The following is a 13,466-nucleotide window of genomic DNA, read 5'->3' on the forward strand; positions in this document are numbered from 1 at the left end:
GGGTTTTTTATACGTATACGATTTCAAAGAATTTACGTAACAGCAGTGCACGCATATAATTTATATTTCAATAATCTATACAACCAATGCATTCATTATGGCCTTCTTGTTCATTAGATCACTGAGCATTTCAGTCCATAAAAATAATACACACTTTATTTCTGTTCTTACAAAAGAATGTAGTAGGAAAAAAATATTGTATACGATAAATTTGAAATCGTCACATTAACCATTATTTTAATGGCCTTAGTGTATAATGTCATGCATCCAAAGGGATCCGAAGTGGGGGAAAAAACAACATCTATGTTCCATACCGTTAATCCAGAACAAGGTCAGTGTACAAGGCAGAGGAGCACCCTGGGAAGGATCGTAATGCACGCGCCCAACAATTTAAAGACATCGATTCACCAAAACCACACGTTTCTGGACTGTGGGAGGACGCGGGAATACCAGGAACACACCCACACATACACAGTGACAACATGCAAACTTCACGTATACAGAGCCAAATACAGAATAACAGAACCATGCACTGGTCTTCTGATGCTGCCGCACTACCCACAAAGCCCTCGGATGACTAATACCATACATTAATTGGTCTCACTGTTAGTTCTAACTTGCGGAACCAGCTGCATTTCCGGAATTCCTCTGTTATATTACAGATATACAGCGATCTATCGAGGTTCTCAGCAACCATACCTTGGTCTTTCCTGTCTATAAATGTTTTTTTTCAGTTGTAGCCTACAATAAATCCACGCATGTGAAGTCATAAGCACTCAGTTGGCTGTTTATGAGGTATACCTTCTCATTACGTCAAACTACCTGCTGCTTATCGGTAATTCGTTTGTGGAAAAGGCCTGACTACCGGTAGGTCGAATATCCAGGTTGGTTAAAGCTAACAAGAAGATTATGAAGATAAAAGTTATTCCTGTACGGATACCTAATAAAGTAACTACTGAGTTTATATAAATATAAAGAAAAACACACCTATATATATACACACTACATTACACACACTGACACAAAAATTAAATGTGCAATATAAAGTACTGTATTCTTGTACAGTACATCACACTATCATAACTATCATAATTAAAAATATTTCTTCATAGCAGCAGACTGGTTAGCAATGTCCATAATCAATATTCAGTGTTTTGACAAAAGGACTGAGTATTTCAATATGCTTACTGGCGTTGATGATGTTGCAAAAAAACAAATGAGGTAGTTGTCAGGGCTGTCCAGTCTCTGCCGATGGGCTCTGCTTCTGCTCCAAATCTTCTCACCTGGAACCTGCGAACTTCATGCCTTCCCAGTTCAGAACCCCTCAACCTTTGTGACACTCACAACACGTCTCCGTTATACCCTAAAGGATGGACGCCAAGATATCAGACCAATCTGTAGAGTCTTGGAGCTCTGGAGGTGGGTGGCTGGCAGGGACGGGGGTGAGATTAGAGGCGAGGGTGAGGGCTGCAGGAGATGTGGAGGAGTGTGGGGGGATTTCCAGGCAGGGGGATGTATGAAGGGGGCAGTGTGGTTCATGTCGCTGAAGAGCAGCCGTGTACTTCTCAATCTCCTCTCGAAGGCTTGCTATCTCTTTTTCATACGCTGCATTGGAATGTTCCAGCGACTGCAGCTCCTGTGGGGACACGGGGTGGGGGGGGGAGATGAAATGTACGTAAGTCAAGTCATCAGGTGAGATTAAGTTCTAACGTGGAAGGATCGTAATAACAATTCATTCAGAATCACTGGCCATTTTAGGATCCTCCCCCAGAATAATACTGATTATAAAACAATGATAATATAGACACACAGAGTGTCACACTTCCTGTCAACAAAAAGAGAGCGAAAGCAAAAATTAAAAGCAGAGTCTGAAACTACATTATAAAAGTCCATCTATCCATCCTCTGTTTGACCTAGTTTGGGTCACAGGGAACAACCCAGGATGGGGTACCAACCCATTGCAGGGAACACAAACAAACACCCCCGCAGGCAATTTGGCAACTGTAACTAACCTCAGCATGTTTTTGAACTGTGTGTGTGGGGGGCAGGAAGTGGAGTAATTGGAGGAAACCCCGCGATGAAACATAGACCCATGGTAGTGTCCTGGTCCCAGAGGCATGAGGCGACAGTGCTAACCACTGCACCACCACAGCGTCCGTTATAAAGGTCTCTAAGTTTCAGAAAGAGTTAAGTCTACATGAACATTTAATACTGTATGGTACCATAAACATTAACGCCATATTAACTAAGCCATAAAAACGCCGGTAGGAGTGGTGTTCCTTTAAGTCTGCGCCGTTCCGAGAAATATTTGCCAACAGACAGGCAGATTGCATAATACTACTCCTCACAGCCAAGTGTGCCCCCGCACAAGCCTCTACAGAAATTAAAAGTGAAACCATCTTTATTTGCTACACATATAGACGAAATTCCCAATTACGTTTCACGTCATATTCGCGATATTCAAAAGTCTTTAAAGAACTAAATTTACTCCCTTTTCTCGGATAAAATTAGAAGGGGGGAAGGCATGTTATTAAACACATGAGTGACGGGCATACAGTTAAGCGCCTGAGCTATCATTGTAATATAGCTCATTTATTTTTAGTGCCATGAGAAACGTCACGGTTGGGGAGAGTGGATCAGCAATAAATCCGTACAGCCTGATGCCCATCGCGCTTCGCGGTCATATCGAATGAGACTCGCACCTTGTGCAGCTCGTCCGCTCGTTCTGTCTGCTTCTTTCTGCTCCTCTGCGCTGCCGCTCGGTTGTTTTCTCTGCGCTTGCATTTCCTGAATGAGTCCGGTGAGTTTTCTGCCTGCTGGGTGCAGAAGTCAAACGTGTACGCAGTTAGACGCTGCTACGGTTTTAGTGAATAGCAAGCTTCAACTTATCGTCGTTAATAATTACAGCTGCAGAAACACACAAAGAGTAGAACACGTATAAAGAATGTACTTCACTACTGATGTAATGTGCTTACCAGTGCTGATACAAAGTGTAAATGTTCGTCCCCAGAAAAAGACGCTTGACTCTGCGATTTAGAATCCATTAAAAGCAACATCCCGGTAATTAAAATAAATTAAGATAGCGTTGATGATGGTGAAATAAATGTGTAATTCAACTAAAATATACACTGACAATTATGGAAATACAGAATTACAAAAACTGAACCCAGATATAAACACACGTGCACACTATGCTACTTCCCTCGCGCACCAACTCTTCTGTCTTATTTCTGCGCGCAGACTAGTTATATTCACTGTGGTTCCTTTATTTATTATAGGCCTCAAGTACCAGGACAGCGGCTTCTGAGAGATGGAGCCTGCCTCCTCTGACATTATTAATTAGGCTAAGGCGTGGACGGTGGCCGAACTTTCAGTTTCATTTTATTTTAAATGTCCGCGTTGCCGAGAAGAAGGAAGTTCATATTAGGAAACGGCAATCGGGCAGCCCAGTTTCCAGAATTCACGTTCTCGGAAATTTCTTACAAAGCAAGCCAAGTGCCTTCCGGTGCTCAGAGTGTTTAGGATTGCCATTCATACGATATCTCAGTTACCATAATAACCATCTGATCATAATGATTTTGGTATAACAAAAAAAAGTTTTGTAACTTTTAAAGCTGAAATATCTGTGTGTGTGTGTGTGTGTGTGTGTGTGTGTGTGTGTGTGTGTGTGTGTGTGTGTGTGTGTGTGTGTGTGTGTGTGTGTGTGTGTGTGTGTGTGTGTGTGTGTGTGTGTGTGTGTGTGTGTGTGTGTGTGTATTTTATTTAGGGGGCGGCATGGTGGTGCAGTGGTTAGCACTGTTGCCTCACACCTCTGGGACCCAGGTTCGAGTCTCCGCCTGGGTTACATGTGTGTGGAGTTTGCATGTTCTCCCCATGTCGTCGTGGGGTTTCCTCCAGGTACTCCGGTTTCCCTCCACAGTCCAAAAACATGCTGAGGCTGATTGGAGTTGCTAAACTGCCTGTAGGTGTGCAGGTGTGCATGTGTGAGTGAATGGTGTGTGAGTGTGCCCTGCAATGGGCTGCCCCCCCCGTCCTGGGTTGTTCCTGCCTCGTGCCCATTGCTTCCAGGATAGGCTCCGGACCCCCCGCGACCCAGTAGGATAAGCGGTTTGGAAGATGGATGGATGGATGGATATATTATTTATTGATGGGGGGAGTGGGTGGTTAATTTTAAATACAAATGAAAGATAAGCACGGTACCATTTCCCGGGTTAATCTAAACTTGCCCCAGACCCTCCTTCGTATTTCATATCTGCGAGGACTTTAGTTCACACCCCCTCTTATTCCCACTCATGAATGAAGTATTATGTCATCCCGATATTCCCCTAAATTCAAGAGATTTCAGGGAACTCGGGGGGGGAAGGGTGGAGTCAGACGGATTTTCCAAGTTCGCGCCCCTACACTACTCCCCCTTTACAGAGCTTGTGAGAAAAAATGCCAAATACGAGTGGGCGTCGAACATTTTCCTCCGACACGCCTTGAACCCAAGTGCCGTCATTCACCTTATAAGGTCATCCCTGTAAGCCTGAAATGTGATCTAGTCACTGGTCTTGCTGAATTAATAAAATGATACAATACACGACAAAATCAGCAGCATTTTTGTGGTTGTCTTATTTAGTCCCTTCTATTATACACAGCTTATTCAGTTGTATAATGCAGTCCATTGATACTTAATTTGTGGGGTATTGCTTAACCACACTTTTTGTTTGTTTTTAAAGGTTGTACAAAAAGGAACGCCTTAGCTGATAACCTCTCCACAGTGGTTTGGTGTTTCTCAGTTAACATTTACCAGAACTCTCCCATTCAGAACTGGCCGATATCCAAGTGTGTGTGGGGGGGAGCATACCACTCCACAACGGGGGGGGGGGAGCATACCACTCCACAACGGAGGGGAGCATACCACTCCACAACGGGGGGGAGCATACCACTCCACAACGGAGGGGAGCATACCACTCCACAACGGGGGGGAGCATACCACTCCACAACGGGGGGGAGCATACCACTCCACAACGGGGGGGGGGGGAGCATACCACTCCACAACGGAGGGGAGCATACCACTCCACAACGGGGGGGAGCATACCACTCCACAACGGGGGGGGGGGAGCATACCACTCCACAACGGAGGGGAGCATACCACTCCACAACGGGGGGGGGGGAGCATACCACTCCACAACGGGGGGGGGGGAGCATACCACTCCACAACGGGGGGGGGGGGAGCATACCACTCCACAACGGGGGGGGGGAGCATACCACTCCACAACGGGGGGGAGCATACCACTCCACAACGGGGGGGGGGGGAGCATACCACTCCACAACGGAGGGGAGCATACCACTCCACAACGGGGGGGGAGCATACCACTCCACAACGGGGGGGGGGGAGCATACCACTCCACAACGGAGGGGAGCATACCACTCCACAACGGGGGGGAGCATACCACTCCACAACGGGGGGGAGCATACCACTCCACAACGGGGGGGAGCATACCACTCCACAACGGAGGGGAGCATACCACTCCACAACGGGGGGGGGGGGGAGCATACCACTCCACAACGGGGGGGAGCATACCACTCCACAACGGGGGGGGAGCATACCACTCCACAACGGGGGGGAGCATACCACTCCACAACGGGGGGGGAGCATACCACTCCACAACGGGGGGGGGGGAGCATACCACTCCACAACGGAGGGGAGCATACCACTCCACAACGGGGGGGGGGGGAGCATACCACTCCACAACGGGGGGGGGGGAGCATACCACTCCACAACGGGGGGGGGGGAGCATACCACTCCACAACGGGGGGGGGGGGAGCATACCACTCCACAACGGGGGGGAGCATACCACTCCACAACGGGGGGGGGGGAGCATACCACTCCACAACGGAGGGGAGCATACCACTCCACAACGGGGGGGAGCATACCACTCCACAACGGGGGGGGGGGAGCATACCACTCCACAACGGAGGGGGAGCATACCACTCCACAACGGGGGGGAGCATACCACTCCACAACGGGGGGGGAGCATACCACTCCACAACGGGGGGGAGCATACCACTCCACAACGGGGGGGAGCATACCACTCCACAACGGAGGGGAGCATACCACTCCACAACGGGGGGGGGGGGAGCATACCACTCCACAACGGGGGGGAGCATACCACTCCACAACGGGGGGGAGCATACCACTCCACAACGGGGGGGAGCATACCACTCCACAACGGGGGGGAGCATACCACTCCACAACGGGGGGGAGCATACCACTCCACAACGTTTGTATTTTATTTGCGTCATCATAGCACTGTTATGAATGGTCTGCTTTCATTGTCTTTATAGCTCATTTCATTGTGTAAAGGTACAGTAGACAGGTAGCGTTTGTGCCTTTGCTGTTGTAGCAAATTCCTGATTCTACACTGGGATTTTCACTGTAAAGCAGGAACTGTGCTAAGCAAAATACAAGTGGGTGCACACCAGGTCCAGTGACGATGATCCAAGACAACAAACTCACAGTACGCATGAGTCATACATGACATGTCAACTCAATCATATAATTTCAGCATAGAATCACAGTCAAGATATACATGCATCCACCAGTCTAAGGTGATGGCTTGTGGAATGGATAAAGATCAAGATCATTAATCTTGGTCATAGCCAAATGTTTAGATACTACAAAAACTGAGGAACAGTTGTGATGCAGAAATTAATATGTGATATATACTATATAGACAAACGTATTGGGACACCTGGCTATAACATCCACAGGAAATTTTCTGACATCCCATTATAAATCCACAAGCATCAATATGGAGTCGGTTCTTCTTCTGCCTGGTTCAAAATCGCTGTTCTAGTTCATCCCAAAGGTGTCTGATGGGGGTTGAGGTCAGGGCTCTGTGTGGGCCCCACAAGTTCTTCCACACCAAAGTCACCCAACCATGTCTTAATGGACCTTGCTCTGTGCTCTGGGGCACGGTCCTGCTGGAACAGAACAGGATGTTCTCCAAACCTTTTTCCATTCGAGAACCGTGGCTCTAGTGCATGTTGCAGGTCACAGGCTGACGATGCCAACAGAACCACGTCATCCACGAAAAGCAAAGACCCCCGAACAGGACGCTCAGAAATTTTGAATGAACTGTGTTGGGAACAGTGGTGGAGACTTCAGGTCCAGAGAGTACAAATCCAGACCAGGATTTCGTTTCAACCAACCAGTTGAGTGCTCTGTAACTGTGACTCTTTATGCTCAACTGGACGGTTGAAACAAAATCCTGGTCTGGATTTGTACTTTCTGGACCTGAAATCTCCACCTCTGGTTGGGAACAATAACAAATAAAGCTAAAAATAATATAAGTATTTGCAATACATTCAAACAAGTCTTGCATTCACATCATGCAGGGTCCTTCATTTTTGTCTTCACTTGTGAAACAGTACCCCTCCCACAGCAACATGCACACACTGACGTCACTGTTCTACCCTTTCAGCACCAAGTACAGTGTGAATGCGAGATGGTGGCAATATGAGCTCCAGCCCAGCTCCAGCCAGGGCTTGGTGTGAAAGAGGTGTGAGTTTCTGTCCCTACCAGGCGTTACGACCTTGCCGAACAATGAGATGGGGCTGTGACCCACCTACAGCTTCAGGATGCCAAGGCTCAAATGGCTCAGAAGCAGCTCCCTTTCCCGCTACTCCTCCTCGAGCAGTTGCAGGTATCCAATCACCCTTCAGGAAAAGTATGATGGGGACCGTCACCAGTGCTGGTCTTTCTTGATAAAGTGCAGCTTGCACTTGGATTTGCACCTGGCGATTCTCACTGAAGACACCTCCTGCGTGTGCCTCATGATTTTTTTGCTGCCTGGTCGAGCCTGGACGTGGGCTGAGAAAGGCCTCCTCTATCACGTTCCGAAAGTCCACTTCTGGAGGACCAGATTTCCATCCCTGCTGAATACAAGGATTTCCAGGAAGTGTTCAACAAAGCCAGAGCCTTTGCGTCGCCTCCTCACTGGTCCTCTGACTGCACTGTCAAGCTGATGAAGGATGCCTCGCTTCCTGAGGGTTGTCTGTTCTTATCTCAATCAGAGGAAGAGGCCCATGGCTACATGTTACAGAGGCTCTCACATAAAGCATCTTCTTTCTTTCCAGGTCACCTGGTCTCGACCGGATTCTTCTTTGTGAAGAGGAAAGACGTCAGGCTTGAACTGTGCACCATAAGCCTTGGAGTCATGCCTGGGCCCCCAGTCCATTGCACCAAGCTGGGCCCCATTGTGCCTACAGTCTGGCCTGAATCCCAAGAGAAGTTAACTTAATCACAGCTAATAACTGAGTCAGTGGTGGTTCTAGACCATTTCCAATGGGGTGGAGGGGCAGACTGGGGCCTGTTGTGTATATATATTATATATACATCTGGGGGGGGGGGGCAATAAAGTTGTATTTACAGCGAATTAATTGTTTATGAACCTAGTACATTACAACTTAGAACTTAATCTCTCGTGACTTACTTGACTTATGCACTGTGTCCTTCATCTCCCTCCATGTTTCAGCAGGAGATCGAGAATTACACAGCCACACTGCCCCCCCCTCCCCCCAGGAATCCCTCCCCCTAATCCTCCACTTCCCCCAATGCTCCTGATGAATACTGATATATGAATAATCTTTCAAACTAATTATAGGATGACACAATACTATTTATATAGATATACTTTAATGGTGTATTAAAGTTAGGGCTTTATTGAGAAAATGAAAAATCCTGGTTGTAAACAGCGCAACAGCTTCAGTCATGATGTTACAGAGAATCCCTGAATTCACAGCTAAAATGGGACCATTCAGTAAGCGGAGTCTCTTGGGGAAGCTGATGGAGGGGAAAGGTGTCACAGATTGGTCCCGGGGAGACCTTGCCTATGTCACAGCTGCCAACACCCCTCTGAGAGATCCAGCCGGCAAGATCCACCCACTCGGAGGAGCCCCGTTTACCAAGCATCTTAATCGCTCCAGTGGATCTTATTTGGGGCCACACCCCTCCCAACTGTGCACCATGAGCTTCATGAAATGGGCTTCCATGGCCAAACAGCCGCATGCAAGCCTCACATCGGCAGGCACAACGACAAACGTTGCATGGAGCGGAGTAATGCATTCACTCCTGAGGACTGGGTCACGGGAGATTTTATTTGTGTCGCTATATGAATTTGCATAGCCTTTTAAGATTTATATCTGCAGTCACATGAAACCATGTTTGGTTTCCCTTATAATTCCACCAGATTCTGCAGCCAGTCGCAAGAAACGGATGCTCGGCTAAGAAAGACCCAGCTAAAGAGCTACAGCGAACGTTAGCCGAACTATCACACGTGGGGGAAGCATGTTATTATTGTTATTATAAGCATGTTATTATTATGTTATTATTATTATTATTATTATGTTATTATTCCTATCGTACTAATAATTGTACTTATAACATTGATAGTATGAAGACACATTCTGTTTGTTTTACTGGGGAAAGGAAAAAACCCGGGCCTGTTAAATTGCATTTATTTTGTCTCATTTGTGAATTATTTAAAATTTGTACATTAATTGATGAGACGAAATAAAGGCGATGAGATGAACAATGAATGAACTCCATCTAAATGCATAGTAGTAAATTACTGGTCTACTAATTCAGGGATAATTTAGGGAGATACAAAATGGTCAGGGTCGCACTTTTACACACATATTCGCTCTTCTCTTGATTTACAAGGCCTACTGTAAACTGGGTCGCAATGCTTCAGTTTTAAAAAGTGAGTCCCCAGAAAATGTTTGTGAAACACTGGCGTGAAGCACAACCACCGGTGGGACTCCGGAGCAGCAGAAACATGTTTCTGTGGAATGACGAATCACGCTTCATTGTCTGGCAGTTTTATGGACGAGTCTGGGTTGGCCGGATGCCAGGAGAACATTACCTGCCTGACTGCATTGTGCAGCTGTAACGTTTGGTGGAGGTGAAACGTATATGGAACAACGTGCAGGTTTTGTGGTGTTGAACTTATTCACAACCCAGCATAAATCTGGTCTAGTACAGGTTACCACATCGATCAAAGGCTCCCACAATTTCACCATATATTGTACCATAATATCAAGCATTATTCTCACTCTCGAATTTCGGTTCACATGGGGATGATCTTGGTTTACAGTCAGACATACTGAATCTTTCCAGTACCTTAGAGATGAACTTTTTCAGACTCATTTTGCAAGCCTTTCATCTTGATCGAAATCTACACCAAGGAAATATTTCAGTTTCCAAGATATTTCATTTTATATTTTATACTCGATGTTTCCTTTGCATCATTCAACAAATCATCATTATTTGCTGCGATAATCAAACCATCAGTCTAGAAGGCAAGCATTGCTCCTTCATTCCCACCTGGTTTACTGTGGACACAGTGGTCTGAAAGATTTTGTACAAAACCATTCTCGATTAGGTAATCACTCAGCAGTTTGTTCCATTTCCCGCACACTCCTCCACACCACACAGTGACTTAGTGAGCTTACAAACCAGTTTTCCACCTGCCAGAAAACACTTCAAAACCTTCAGGTTGCTCCATGAACATTTCACAATCAACTGCAGCATGCATAGATCTGGTCTACTACAGGTCATCACGTACAGCAAATTCCCCACAATTACAAGCTATTACTCTCTACCTCCCCAGCAATTAAGGCCACCCCAGTAGTTTGTGTTCGAATGGAAAGTATCTAGTCTGGAGTAGGGACTAAAAAAAGGTTCTGGAACTGCCTCCAAGGAACTAGAAAACAGTTCTGGTTGTATGAAAGTGCCCATTGATGTAATAGGCAGATGTTCCAGTACTTTTACCCATATAGTGTTTGTGGAATTCTAGGCACCATTCTGTGTCACACCCATTGAGACAACATGAGAATGCCCCTTGAGGTTTCCCTGAACATTCCACTACCCCCTTGAAGTTTGCAAGTTGAAGTATCATTTGCTTAAAGTTAACCCAGGGACTTTTATTTTGATATCTTGTCTAACAATTTTTTTTCTCTTTTGTTGGTTGCAAGGTCAAATTAAAGATGAAAAAATGTCTGACATGATTTGCCTTGATTTATGGCTTTACAGCACTCATGCCTGCAATTCCAATCAGGGTGTGTAGAGTTTTTATATGCACTGTAGCAAACAGTCATAAAATTGCATTTTGTATTCTATAAAATAAAACATTTCATTCACCATTTGTACAGATACATAGGAATTCTTATGCGGAAGCCCTTCAGCTGGTTCATTACATATAGACACAAATGTGAACAACATAGATAAGGACAGAACACATATGTGTACAGTACATGTCTATATGGACAATATGGAAGCAAAGTACAACATATATCCATCCATCCATCCATTTTCCAAACCGCTTATCCTACTGGGTCGCTGGGGTCCGGAACTTATCCCAGAAGCAATAAGGCACGAGGCAGGGAACAACCCAGGATGGGGGGCCAGCCCATCGCAGTACAACATACATATATATATATATGAATCATTGCACAGATATATGTCTGAGTGCACTATAGGATTGGGATTCTCTTCCTAGCCACTATGTCCTTATTACTGAGGGCAAGAACCTACTTTTGTGGGATGTGATTCTTGAAATTACATATACAATCTTGCTAATGTTCAAGACACGGTTGCTATTTTCCCTTATACTGAGTCAGGTCACTCACCAGCTGCTGTAACTAAAATCCATCATTCGTCATACCAAGGGCAGTGGAGTCATCTGGAAAATTTATAATAAAGTTGTGATAATGGGGGGGGGGGTGTGAGCAGTCATCTGTGTATAATGAAAATAGTTTGGGATTCAGGTAGAAGCCCTGAAGAGCACCTGTACTGAGGGTTAGCTGAGTAGAAACTGCATTAACCACTCCCACCACCTGTGGTTTGTCTGTGTCCAGTTACAAATGGAAGGGAGAAGCCAAGGTCAGCTACCTTCGTGACTAACCTAACATGCTTGATTGTATTAGAAGCTAGGCTGCAATCCTGAAAATCTAGACGTACAACAGTTTTACATGTGTTGAAGTGCTCATCGACATAGGATGTGGCCACTCCTTCATCCACAAACCTGTTTGGGCGGCCAATTTCATGACTACTGCTGTGAGTGAGACAGGACAGTCTCCCCAGGGTAGTGGGGTGTCTGGAACCTATTGGCACAACCCTGGGAACAATCCAGAGGAAATCCCATGATGATGATACATATATACTGAACAAAAATATAAACGCAACACTCTTGTTTCTGCTCCCATTTTTCATGAGATGGACTTAAAGACCTACAATTCATTCCAGATACACAATATTACCATTTCTCTCAAACATTTCTCACAAATCAGTCTAAATGTGTGATAGTGAGCACTTCTGCTTATTTATTGTGGGCAGTATAAGGTACACCTGTGCACTACCCATGATGTCAGATCAGCATCTTGATGTGGCACACCTGTGAGGTGGGATGGATTATCTCAGCAAAGCAGAAGTGCTCACTATCACACATTTAGACTGATTTGTGAGAAATGTTTGAGAGAAATGGTAATATTGTGTATCTGGAATGAATTGTAAATCTTTAAGTCCATCTCATGAAAAATGGGAGCAAAAACAAAAGTGTTGCGTTTATATTTTTGTTCAGTGTATGTATGTATGTATGTATGTATGTATGTGTGTGTGTGTCACGATCGGCAGAAGCGAGAGCGCGATCGTGCGGGCAAGTGAGCAAGCAGGACGCAGGAAGGCAGAATACCGGGCAGAACGAGGGTTTAATAAGGCAGACGGGAAACATCAGACGCCAACTTACATCAATAACGGACAAGGGAAACCGGGGAGACCAGGACTTAAATACACAGGACTAATCAAAGTAACTAGACACAGCTGGGTACAATCGGGGAAGTACACGTGGATAATCAGGGGCGTGGCACACACGAGGAGCGGACGAGCCGGGCATGACAGTATATATATATATATATATATCCATCCATCCATCCATTTTCCAAACCGCTTATCCTATTGGGTCGCGGGGGGTCCGGAGCCTATCCCGGAATCAATGGGCACGAGGCAGGGAACAACCCAGGATGGGGGGCCAGCCCATCGCAGGGCACACTCACACACCATTCACTCACACATGCACACCTACGGGCAATTTAGCAACTCCAATTAGCCTCAGCATGTTTTTGGACTGTGGGGGAAACCGGAGTACCCGGAGGAAACCCCACGACGACACGGGGAGAACATGCAAACTCCGCACACATGTGACCCAGGCGGAGAACCCGGGTCCCAGAGGTGTGAGGCGACAGTGCTAACCACTGCACCACCATGCCGCCCCCTATATATATATATATATATATATATATATATATGTTATTATATATGTACATATATTAAAAAAATCTCCCAATTAAGTAAACATTCCAACAAGTAAAGCAATGTGTCGGTTTTCCTAAAAAAGCTATGTTATGGGATAATATTATGGCTC

The 13,466-nt window shown here is 45.8% G+C and overlaps 1 protein-coding gene across 2 annotated transcripts; it reads right to left on the minus strand.

Annotated features, from left to right (window-relative positions):
• Window positions 1-134: 134 nt before the first annotated feature.
• Window positions 135-3,328, minus strand: batf2 (basic leucine zipper ATF-like transcription factor 2). 2 transcript variants are annotated; one of them, XM_049029179.1, is made up of 3 exons: window positions 2,976-3,328; window positions 2,703-2,813; window positions 135-1,636 (listed from the first exon to the last, which is right to left on the minus strand). In XM_049029179.1, exons 1-3 carry the CDS (start codon window positions 3,054-3,056, stop codon window positions 1,364-1,366), a joined length of 465 nt encoding a protein of 154 aa, XP_048885136.1. In that variant the 5' UTR covers window positions 3,057-3,328; the 3' UTR covers window positions 135-1,363. The 2 variants fall into 2 exon arrangements, with proteins under 2 accessions (XP_048885136.1, XP_048885135.1); XM_049029178.1 differs by having other exon boundaries at window positions 2,703-2,816; window positions 2,976-3,323.
• Between the last annotated feature and the right edge of the window lie 10,138 nt (window positions 3,329-13,466).

Source organism: Brienomyrus brachyistius, chromosome 10 (assembly GCF_023856365.1).
Source record: "Brienomyrus brachyistius isolate T26 chromosome 10, BBRACH_0.4, whole genome shotgun sequence".
Taxonomy (NCBI): Eukaryota; Metazoa; Chordata; class Actinopteri; order Osteoglossiformes; family Mormyridae; genus Brienomyrus; species Brienomyrus brachyistius.